Below are 12,786 nucleotides of genomic sequence, written 5' to 3' on the forward strand. Positions count from 1 at the left end.
GCATTACATATGACGGGATGACTGCAACCTCCAGGGAACACACAGAGCAGGTGTGAAAGCACAGCGGGCTTCAGGCATGAACAGCTGAGAACCAAGAATTCTATTCCAGAAAGCTCCATGAAGTAAACCTGGTCTCCCATCTCAGCCCTATGAGTTGCCAGCTGTAAATTCTTTGGATAAAAACTCATTGCAAGTTTCACTTTTCCCAGTTAAAAAGAGGAATGTAAATATGTTCCTCTGCCCTGCTTTGTGCCCAGAGACTGTGGACTGCATCTCTGTTCTCCGGAGCTTCCGGTTGGGTTCCCAGACACAGGCAGGAGAAGAGCGGATGGAAGGAGAAATTAGGCTATTTCATACCATCTCCTTCCTGCCCTTATTCCACATTTCTGGCAGTAGCTGTATTTTTGCTTGATGAGGGAGGGGACTTCATCCTTCACCCTTTCTCCCTGGGTTCCAGTAAATACATTTCTTCCTAGGGTAGTAACAGCTTCCCACTGAGGCTAGTTACTGGGTGACTTATCAGTCCTTGTTTGTTACCCCAACCTTGTCTGCTCTGTAAGTAATTCCTTCATTGACGTGTCTTCATCTGACTCAGCGGGGTGGGCTCTGTTTCCAAGGCCCTGACTGGCATATGTAGGGCTCTGTAATTAGCCCTCCAGGCACTGCCTTTGGGAGATCTCATCCCCTCCCACAACCTCATCTCTGAAAGTTGGCTACTTTGGAAGTCAATGATATGTGCCTATCGAATAGTAGCCTCTTGGTAGGGGCTTAAAATCTAGTTGGGGATCCAAGGTAAATTAAATGCAGATCAAACAGAATATTGTTAAGCTCTAAACTATGTCTCATCAAACACTGGGCTTCCGGAGATCTAGGTTTGAATTCTGGGTTATTACAGACTAAATGAAGGTTCTGGGGCAAATCCTACAACTTCTATGAACCGCCAATTTCTTCTTTACAAAATAGGGAGGCTAAGTAATATCTCTCTCACAAGATCAAACATGATAATACATGTGAAAGTACTTTGTTGACTCTAAATAAAAATACAATGATGACAGTGCTTTGTGGGTGGACAGCAAATGGTGCACTCATACTCACAAAATGAATCCCCTCTCAAATGTCTACCATCCTAGAAAAAAAAACAACTCTCTAAAACAGGGAGAGGCACCAGCTTCAGAGAGTCCAGCAGAGAAAAACAGAAAAACAGATTTTTCTGTGTGTGTCTCCTATGGACTAACGTGAACAAGTGGGCCTTTTTGCAAGGCTATGAGGCACTTTGTACTTCTCTGTCTGTTTCCTGGGCAGGTGGCCAGATGAAGAATCGATCATTTATGTTTCTGTGTTTCCTAAAGAAAAACCACTGGGAGCGGAAATGTCAACATTCTTCTTGGCAACTTGCAAATAACGAAGCACAACTGTCTGGGAACCAAAAGCCCTCAAGTTCAGGGTATCTGACAGAATTGTGTTATGGAAGAACAGACTCTCAGGGCGTTGGGAACCTCACGGCTATGAGGAGTGACAGATGGGGCACTTCACTGCAGGTAACACACACACACACAGACACACACACACACACACGTGCGTGTGTGTGTGTGTGTGTGTGTGTGTGTGTGTGTGTGAGTGAGTCTGTGCGTATTCAAGGTTGGCAGTCATCACCAGGTCTGGTCCAGCAAGCACGGCTCAACATTAATCCTGAGGGAGAGGCTTCAGGGAGCATAGGCCAACTCCTGCCTCATATCCACATTGACCTTGGTGCTTCCATGCAGGCAGCTGGCCAACAAGGCACTCTGCGACAGACGTCAGCTGAATGGCTATCTACTAGGATGCTGGGGAAAATGCATCAGCCCCTTTCTCCGCCTCAGCAGACTTCTGGCTCTCTGGGTGGGAATCACGTAATTGAGCATTTTCTTGATGTCTTTTCATTAATACTTCTCAGGAGTAAATCTCCATTTACCTGGCCTCAAACTCAGCAAGGAGAGACTTCAGCAAGAGTCAACATTCTGGCCTTTATCTCCATCCTTCATTAGGGTCTCTTTGGGGAGCAGGCGTGGCTCTATCCGCCTAGGGTTTGGGGAGAACTGAGTACACACGGCTCAGTCTCTTCTGCATTCTCTCTATGCAAACTGCCCATTGGTAGTGAGGCTGCAATCTGGTCTGATCTCATTTGTGACTCAAGGTCCTGCTCTGGGGCAGGGACGGGGATGAGAGGACAAGGAGGGTTGTGGTTATCCAACTACCCTATAAACCAAGTGGAACGGCCTGTCGTTTTCAAGGATACCCACTGTGGTCATGCATCTATATCATGTCCTCCAGACCAAAATTTATCAGTCATAAATTCTGGTCTGCAGGACATGCCAAATTCCTTTGTCCATTTGTTAATCAGATTTGAACTTGGTAGAAGAAGAGGGCTCATTATTTGGTTGCCCTAAAATTTCATAACATTGCTTAATTATAAAAAAGGGATACATTAGCTTCTTCCAAGGTGATAATCAAATTTTGAATTCACAATTTTGATGTCTTTTATAACGTTTGCTAGTATACCATAAGAGATACGTAACTACTAAAATAAAATTTGCTTATGAGACAGCTAAAAAATTTTTTAAAAAAATAATAGATACACATTTTAGAAAATTATGAGTTTTTAAAAATGAAGATTCACAGTCATACTATATTGACCCTCAGCATCTAATATACATGTTCAACTGCTGAGAAAATGTGTACAGTATAAACAAAATTAATAGCTGTGATTTATTAAGGAAATATTAAAGAAAAGGCAATGTAGAAGGTGTTCTGCAGATACTGTTCTTTTAATACTTTCAGGCATTTGGCCAGCCATGTTTTTTTTTCCTTCCTGCCTGCTTACATTTCAAAAAATTACACTACCAAGTTGTATCCTCAGTGACTATTTAAAAATAATGAAAAAAAATGTTCATAATATATTATTATGAACAAACAGGATATAAAACTATATAAATAGTAGCTCCAATTATATTACATATGTATATAACTCATATAACGTACATAGAAACACAAAGAGATTGTAAATTACACACTTTAAAAACGCTGACACTAATTTTCTTTGTGCGGTGGGATTGTAGATGATTTCAATTTTCCTCATTAGTACTTTTCTGTATTTTCAAAATATTTTACAATGAACACTTTGTGAATTCTGTAATCAGTAAAATAATTAAATTATATGTTTTAAATACATAAAATATTTTGTAGACTTCATGCTAAATCATTTGGGTTTCTTTCAACATTTTACATCAATTCTTTTAAAAATAAAAAAAGAACAACACAGACTACATGGAGACCAGAATCTAGGAACAAACAATTTTCTTTTTTGTATGTTTTTAATAGTGATTTCATATCATAATTTTATTATTTTGTATATGGAAATTTTTTCCAATTTCTTTCTTAGATTTCTCCATGAAAAGACTTCTTTAAAGCATTTAAAATCAGAAACCTCTCTGTGATATCTCCAAATCTCAATATCTAGTTAAATATTACTTTAAAAAATATTTTTCCTTTAGAATGAATAAAATCAGCTTTTATCTTAACATAGCGTCTTTTACCACATTTATCATGTGGTGAAACATGCAAAATTTATTTAGAAATAACTAAGTGGTGAAAATTCATAAAATCTAAGGGACTATATAATTCAATGATATTACTTGCATTTTTGCAGGCATTGCACAATGAAGATAAAAATCAAATAAAATGTGATACTCAAAAATGATAAAACAGAGCCTAATAAAATACCTCCACCTAGGAGGTGCTCAATAAACATTTGTTGAATGAAATCTCTTCCCAATGGATAAGTAAAGTGATTAATCAGTGACCGAAGAAATTTACCAATAACTGAATAAAGAAAATTTTTTCATCATGATTATACAATCATTTTTTTCTCCCAGTCATATTGAACCTCTGATATGTAAAGTAAAATGTGTACACAGCACCTTGAGTTTCATCATGGAATCTTGACATAACTTGTCTCCCCGAGCTGCGGAAACCTCATCAATCCCAATCAGTTTGGCCTTGTACCGGACGCCTTCACCTTTAAACCTCTTTATCAAAGTGGCTTCGCTGCGATCCTGACCTACAAACAGAGAAAAGCAGGATTCAGATATGTTGGTGTTCGGGCCACATTGGCTTTGAATATCCACAGCGCTGAGATTTATTCTCGTGCTGTTTCTATATGCTAGGAAAGTCAAGTCATTGGACCAAGTAGGAAAATCATGGTAATACTCTTGGATGCAAATTCTGTCTCTATCCTTTTAAATCCTGAGGCAAATTACTTTTCCTCTCTGAACCTGTGCTGTATAGGACAAAAAAAAAAGTTAAAAACAACTAACCCCAACGGGGCATTAAGATAAATAAATCAGACACCATGTGTCAAGCGTCCAGTGCAGTGTTTGATATACACTAGGTATTCAACAAATGATAATCACCCACTGAGAGTTCATGCCTGATATTCTTATTAGAATGGTATTAGCACTGAGCCTCTTTGGTATTCCTAGCATTTAATATGACTTTGGCTGGGGTCCAAGACCCTCCTTCCACCCAATTCCATGCGCTGTTTTATAGTGAGACTCCAGAGTAATTGCTCTGTATCAAGTAATGACCCGGGGACAATTATCAAAAAATGGTTTTACAATATCTCTTCTGCTAACTCATGTGTATACAGAAATAGCCTTCCACCCTACTTGGTATGGGGCGTTCATACTTTGCAACAGGCTTTCTCTGTAATTATTAACATAATGTTTTGCTAAGACATCAAGCAGAAGTTCAAACACATCCACATAAAAGATGGACAGTAAAGTTACTGTGACCTGAGTACGTGTTTCCTATGAAATGTTTCACAAACTTTATCCCCAGTCTTCATAACAACTCAACCATACACACCCTTTTTCCAGATGATGAAAGTGAAGGTCACAGAATTCAAACAGCTTGTCCAAGTTCATATAGAAAAAAATATGAATACATAGAAATTCAAATTTCTAACCTTATCAAACTAGTCACAGGTTGGGGCACTGCACATGTGGTTCTTAAAACCTGGAACATGGAAATGTAATGGCTGTGTGCGATGTCAGAGGGATAGTGGATGGGGGGAGGGGGAATCACACAGTGTGAGGGATATAAATGATACAAGTCTAAGTATTGCTTTGTCTTGTGCACCTGAAACTAATAAAATAAAATTAAAAAAAACAAACAAACAGAAAAAACGAAAAAAACCTGGAACACCCTAGCCTTCTGACAGTCCTCTCCTGGGGCAACATTCATTTCAACTTCTGATACCTCCTCTATCACTCCTTCCCTTGTTCATCAGAAACTTAGAGCTGAGGACATTAGGTATAACTCAGCCCATTTTGATCTATAGTTTGACGTGCAAACTAAGGACTTTCAATAATGTGGTGTTGAGAATTACTTGAGGAAATGCTTAAAATACACAAAAAGGAAAGACAACAGCAATAGCTCACCATTGTGTAATCCTTTTTGATGACAAAACGTGACTTGCATTTCATTCATTTATTCATCCCTTACTGAGCATGTCCTTTCTGCCTGATGCTACAACTCACTGGCAACAACCAAATGAGATAGAGTCTGTGCCCCTAGAAGCTCAAGGTTTTGGCGACTGCAAATAAAAACGTGCTGTGCGGAGCTTTAGAGTCAGATATCCTCATTTCAAATTATGGCTCTCTCACCTGTAAACCAACGAAACTATCTGCTGAGCCCCAGTTTCCTTATCTGTTGAATGAAGATTAAATCTCTACTGCGGAGTTATTACGAACAGTAACTTAAATGAGATAGTATGTGCAAAGCATGTATTCACATGGTAAGTTTTCTGTAAATGGTGGCTGTGGCTTTCACCACGGTTATCAGCCCAGGAAAAGCATGGGGAAGATACAATGCTGAGGGTGGGAGGGCGCAAAGCAGAAATGTCTGCAGACCCATGCCTGGACTTGGGGTCCCCAACTCCCAGTTGCTGTTTTGCCCACTGCCCCCTCGCTGACTGCTAGTATATTAAAGCCTTTGAAAAATATTCCATAAAACAAATATAACACGTGGATGATTAGTAAGAAACTGTAATCAATGTAAAAATTAAGCCTCCAGGGATCAGTGAGGGCAGACGTGAGAGACTCAAGCTAAGAACAAAGAGAACAGCAGGGCTCCATATTACCGGTCCCCTTGCTCTGCATCATTATACACTGTTTGGTAGGAGTGGCTTATGGCTGGGTCCGTTTTTGGGAAGGTCATCTCACTCTACAGTAAATACCACTTCTGCCTGTTGAACACATGACACTATTTCAGTCACTACTAATATCCCTTTCACTCTCTGGGACTTCCTCCAAGCTTTAATTATAACGGCAATACCAGGTAGCATAGATCATGTCCTGCACAAAGCATATTACATAAAACAACTTGTTTAGTTCCAGACATCTTAGAGGTGGCACTATCACTCAGGTTTTATAGACAGTGATCTAAGTTGAAAGTTGGAGAGGACAAGTAACTCGTCCAAATTCACTGAGTGGGACCGAAACACAGATCTGCCTGATGCGGTTTGCTTGTGTTCTGTTTTCACGCCTGTTCTCTTCACCGCTATGAATAATTTTTTCTCATGGACTCAGCTTCCCTATAAAGCCCCATCTCTTACCTGTCCTCAATCTGTTGATACTCAATACACTGACAGCATTAATACTCCATTGGAGAGACAGCTTGAAAATGGAACAGTTTCCAGCCTACATGTCAGGTCTAAAAAATGTCCATGAGTCAGATACAAAGACAGCCTTAAGAAACATTTGTCAGGGCAGAGGAGCTCTGCCAAGGAGGAAAGTCCCTAAGAGGAGGCAGAGCCAGATCAGGTGAACAAGGGCAGAGATTAATAAGAAAATATTAGGCCATTTAGAGGAAAGTAGGGAGCCCAATTTAGATTAGGACCCAGGGCCAAGCTAATTTGTGTGAAGGGCACTTATGCAGTAGATAATCCAGTTTCTCATTAAATGCTCCACCATTAAAAGGGTAATTTTTCATGAGCACATCTTGAGCAAGGTCTCAGTTATATTAGTTAAGAAATAAATAACAGATATCAGAGCCATAAGGCTGTTCCATCAGAGGCACATACATTTGAGGGTGTCAATTTTCAAAAGAGGGTCAGTTTTCATGAATCCTAAGTCATCATGAATCTCCAGCTTCTGTTGCTGAAAGCACCACTGACCCTGTGCTTCAGGATGGACAAGCGAAAAGGCCACGTATTTCATAAAAAACATTACCATCCTCACTATCTATTATCAAGCATTTATCAACCAGTCGCTGTGCCAAGAGTTTTACATATGATCTCTCATTTAATCCTTACACCTGCTCTTGAGTTAGACTCTGTAATGAGCCCTTTATTATAGAAGATGAGACCAATGCTTCACATCAACAGTAGAGCCTGATTTTCTAAATAACAGCTTTGTTGGGACATATATACATATATATGCATATATATATAATATATATATATTACTAATAATATATATATTAATATATATATATTACTCTCATACCATTCAATTCACCCTTTTAAAATATACAATTCAGTGGTTTTTGTACATTCATAGAGTTACACAACCATCACCACTAGCTAATGTCATAACATTTTCATCATCCCAAAAAGAAGCCCTGTACCCATTAGCAGTCGCTCTCTGTCTCCTCCAAACCCACCAGACCTAAGCAACCACTAATCTGCTTTCTGTCTCTATAGATTTGCTTATTCTGGAGGCAAATTATATTTCATATAAATAGGATCATATAATAGGTGGCCCTCTGTAACTGGCTTCTTTCACTTAGCATCACGTTTTCAAGGCTATTGTACGTTATAGCATGTATCAGTACCTCATGTCCTTTTTTTTTTTCCTAAATAATATTTCATTGTATGGGTGTACCACATCAGTTGATGGACATTTTGGTTGTTTTTATTTTTTATTTTGGGGGCTATTATGAATAATGCCGCTATACATTATGTGTCTCAGTTTTTGTGTGGGCATATTTTCCGATTCTTAGTATTATACCTAGAAGAGCAATTGCTGGGTCATATGGTAACTCTATGTTTAACTTTTTGAGGACCTGTAAAACTGTTTTTCCAAAGTGCCTCTGCCACTTTACAACATCACCTGCAAAGTAGGAGGGTTTCAGTTTCTCTACTGGATGTTCATGCCAACATCGCTTATCATCTGTCTTCTTGGCTTTAGCCATTCTAGCGATTATTAAGTGATATTTCATCACGGTTCTGTTTCATATTTTCCTCAGGACTAAGGATGTTGAGTATCTTTTCCTGTGCTTATTGTTCACTTGCATCTCTTCTCTGGAGAAATGTCTACTCAAATCCCACAGCCTGAATTTGAACTTAAATGTTAAGCAAAGTTTCGTGCCTTTATCCATTAGAAGATGGGGCCTCTGGTGACCTCCTGAGCTACTCTGTTACAGCATTTACCACTTGTTACTTTGTGTCACAACTATGTGAGCAGCTGTCTTATGGAGGCTGCAGTAAAATGGCAGAGGACAAGTACGTGGCAAGCACACACACGATGCCTGATCTTCTCATTCCTTATCTCACTTAATCCTCCAGGGTTACTGGAAACAGGCATTATCATCATTCTGTGGATGAAGAAACTAAAGCCAGAGATAGGTTAGCTAAAGTCACTTCGGGTTGAACTGGGACAAGAACCTCATCCTCCTTCTCCTGAGGTCTTCCACTGGGAGGCAAGAGGGCTTAATGGCCCAGAGGAGCTCTGGATTCAGAGGACCTGAGTTCAAGTCCCACACCCCTCATTGTGTTGCCTTACGCAAGTTCCTTTACGTGTGTGCTCCAGTGTCTTTCTCTGTGAAGTACAGATAATAACAGTAGCTCCCATGGCGGGTGGGGGTGGGGGGGAGGGTCACGATGTAGGTCAAATGAATGACACATAGGCAGCACGTAGGGGAGGGACGATTATCTGGGTAAACATACTTCCAGTTTGTCTGAGATAGTCCGTTTGCACCTTTTCTCCCGACACTATTATTACTAGCCCCCTCATGACTGTCAGAAGTACCCGAGTTTGGATGATAAATTATGTGGCCGCCCTGAGTATACTATCATCATTTGTACACTGCCCTGCTGCAGAGCGTTCTTTCTGCTAGGAGGCACTGTGCTAGATTTCTGTGGTGCCTAGGTGGCTGAAAAGTGTCTCCTCTCCTGTCTGGAGGAAGCCACATTTCACAAGGGGACACACAGATCTTTACAAAATATGACCAGGACGGTGAATGTCATATAGGGGAGGAGACATTGTTTCCCTTTGGTGGGGCGAGGAATAGGGACAGCTGCAGAGGTGAGATGACATTTGAGGAAGGCTTGATGAGAAAGCAGGGGTTCAACAGGTAAAGAAGCAAGGGAGCAGCTTTCCAGAAGGGCACAAAGTACGATGACATTCGGAGAACACAGAGAACAGCGAGTAGTGCAGTTAGTCTGAGTGTTTCTCAACCCTAGCTACATTTCAGAGTCCCAGATACTACCCCACAAATTATGATTAGATTGGCGGGAGCTGAGCCTGAGCCAATCAAGGTGCTTGGAAAGCACTGTGGTAGAGGACATGGTGATACTAGAGTGATGCTGGCAAAAGCTGGAGGGGCCTAATCACGGAGGGCTTTGGGAATCACGCCTGAGCTTTTAGGCTTGTTCTTTACACCATGAGAGCAATTAATGATCCGGTCTGTTGCGTGGATTAGATTTAAACAATGCTGTGGCAACATTAGGGGAAGTGTAAGGCTCTCATTGATTGATTGGTTGATAGATTATTTATGTATTCATTCATTCACTATATATATATATATATATATATATATACATATACATATATATACATATATATACATATATATACATATATGTATATATATATAAAGAGTGTCTGCTGTAAGTTCTAAGATGCTGGAGACACTGCAATGAACAAAATACATAAATATTGCTACACTCATGGTGCTTCCATGCCAATAAACAAGTCTACAGATTAGTGTAGTCATTTTCTAATGCTAGTATAATGGGGAATCACCTGTAAAAATCAAACTCAAACAAACAAACAAACAAAGTATATTCCTAAATCTCTCCCATTGAGATTCTGAGTCTAGTGGGAGGACCCAGTAGATTCGGTTGATTCACATGTAGGTAATCCTTGAAGATGAGCAAAGGGTTGAATAGCAACTTGCTTATGTAGACAATTTCCTGTGAGGTGCTGTTTCTCAAACTGGGGTCCTCAGAATGAGAAGTTCAAAACAAGGTTTGATTTGGGGATTCCAAGTGAAATGATAACCTTTAAAACGTTTGACCAGTAACGGAGGATAAAACCTGTTCGTAATAACATGCACCTTGCTGGGTTCCGAGGACACAGAAGGCCCCTCCCAGTCCTCAGCCCCGTGGAGCTCAGGTACAGAGAAGGAGATGCCTGTGAAGACAAAGTCAGTGACGGGCCCGGGATGCTGTCCTCCCTCTCTTATTTCATTTCTGCCCCCGGGTTGCAAACCCTGTAAGCTCCAGTCCTACGAGGCCAGGCTCCTCCGTGCCTTATGTCCTTGCTATTGTCCTTTCTCTAACTTGCTTTATGTCCTTGACACTTATTTCAAGTATTCCCTCAGATCAAGTATACTCTCTTATAAAGTTGTTTTGGAAGCACTTCTCCCTAGCCTCTACTCCTTGCAAATTAAAAGTAACCTCCTGATGTATCCTGGAAGGCCCCCCGCATCTAGTCCTTGTTTAAATCATCAACTTCATTTTGAACCACCTTCCCCCCTTACTTCTCACATTGTCACCATAGTGGCCTTGACTCACCCTCCAACAAGCCGTGCTCTGCAGTTTTGCACCTGTTCTCCTTTGGGCCTGGAAGGTGTCCCCCATCCCTATCTTCCCCCATCCCGCCATCCCCTCCCATTCCATAGCTGAGGTCTCAGCAAAATGTCATGTGCCCGGGAGTCCTCTGATCCCAGAGATCCATCTGGTAGATCCCCTCTGAGATGCATCCAGAGTATTCTCCTGATAATCGTGCTGCACTCGTGCAAGGAATTGATCTCATCTGTAATAATCTGCTTCATATCCAGTCTTCTCATTAGTCTGGAAGCTCCAGAAAGGTGCAAACGATGTCAGCTTGGTTGACCAAGGTATCCTTAGAGCCTGGCATTTTCCTAACACACAGACGCATTTTTCACTCTCTTCCCTCACAGCATCTGCCACAGCACCCTGGCCTCCTGTTTTCATGGGCATCTCCTTCTCTACGCTCGAGCTCTATGAGAACAAGGGCTGGGATCGAGTCATCTGTTTTCTCTGAACCTAGCATGGTGCCAGGCACAGAGTGGACCCACTGTGCCCGGCTCTGCTGAATAACTGAATAAATGAATGAATTTCTGTACTTATTCAAAAGAGGCGAGTGGACTCCAGGAGTCAGGATCTCTGTCGGAAAGTGTGAGGGGTCACTTAGAAACCCCTTCCAGACAGACGTTATTTCAAATCCATTCCACAAACGTTTCTCAACCTCATTTCAACCTGCTCACCTCATAACCCTGGAAATGACTCTCCTCTGAATTGAAATTGAGGTAGTCCTCAGGGCACTGAATAAATTTCCTGTTTTGAGCAGGCCTCAAGGATGCTGTCAGGAATTACACCATGACCCTGCCTTGGAGCCCAAGGCCCTGACAATGTGGAGGTCTCACCTTGCAGAAGCTTCAACAAAAACAAGCACCTCTATCAGGAGTCAGGGTCTGAAGGAAGCAGGCAATTAGCTTTTTTTTTATGGCACTGAGGCACAGAGCCCACGGAATCTACTGCAGTCATAAATGGCCTCTCATTCCAGGCTGTTTGCTAAAGACTGTTAACAACCAAATAAAAGACATTCCACACCCAAGATTGTTCTCTTTTTTTATTTCCCCACTCCTCACAGATTATAATGAATATGGCCACAGAAATCCACATAAGAGCCAAATTAAGTGTTTTTGTTGTTTTGTTTTTTTCCAATGTGGTCAGTCTGGCTGAGAATTCGTTTAATTTTGACCGTTACAGCACGCCCCTATCTAGTACAGGTCAACGTCAACATAGACCTTATATGGAGCTGAGTATTCACTTGAGTGTTTTAGATGCTTAAACAACTAAGGAGGTAGCTCAGTTACGGGAACAAAACACCATTGACTGGGTGGCTTAAACAACAGATATTTATGTCTTCCAGTTCTGAAGGCTGGGAAGTTCAAGATCAAGGTGTGAGAAGATTTGGCTGTGGGTAAAGGCCCTCTTCCTGGCTTGCAGATGGCGGTACTCTGGCTGTTTCCTCACATGGCAGGGACAGAGCCCTTGAGAGAGCTGTGGTCTTTCTTGCTCTTCTCATAAGGGCACTAATCCCATCACGAGGGACCCACCCTCATGACCTCATCTAAACCAAATAACCTCCCAAACGCCCCACCTCCAATACATCACATTGGGGGGCAGGGCTTCAATAAATGAATTTGGGGGGTGGGAGTGACACAAGCATTCAGTCCGTAACAGGGAGGGCTAGAATTAGGGGGGAAGGGTCAAAAGCTGGGCGATACCTGATAATGACCATGCCTGCACCATTTCCATAAACTGTCCTATTAAAGCTTCATAACAACCCTGGAGACAAAGCTGCAACCCATTCAAAAGAAAAGGGAACTGAGGCACAGGAAGTGAGATCACTGGTACCAGGCCACACTGCTGGTGAGGGGGCATGGTTGCCTGACTCTTTGGAGTCAGAAGGCACTGCAGTAGTTCTGTGACTT

General features: G+C 41.4%; 1 protein-coding gene across 12 annotated transcripts in view; it reads right to left on the reverse strand.

The window, feature by feature from the left end:
* The window catches only part of DAB1 (DAB adaptor protein 1), a 1,099,844-nt gene that overhangs the window by 133,178 nt on the left and 953,880 nt on the right, over nt 1–12,786 (reverse strand). For all 12 annotated transcript variants that reach the window (XM_019742545.3, XM_019742544.3, XM_074334774.2 and 9 more), the window contains one exon: nt 3,957–4,096. In XM_019742545.3, the coding sequence (XP_019598104.1) occupies nt 3,957–4,096 (140 nt within the window). The remainder of the gene's footprint in view (nt 1–3,956; nt 4,097–12,786) is intronic.

This window comes from Rhinolophus sinicus, chromosome 14 (genome assembly GCF_057876585.1).
Source record: "Rhinolophus sinicus isolate RSI-liver-muscle chromosome 14, RSI-T2T, whole genome shotgun sequence".
In the NCBI taxonomy this organism is placed as follows: Eukaryota; Metazoa; Chordata; class Mammalia; order Chiroptera; family Rhinolophidae; genus Rhinolophus; species Rhinolophus sinicus.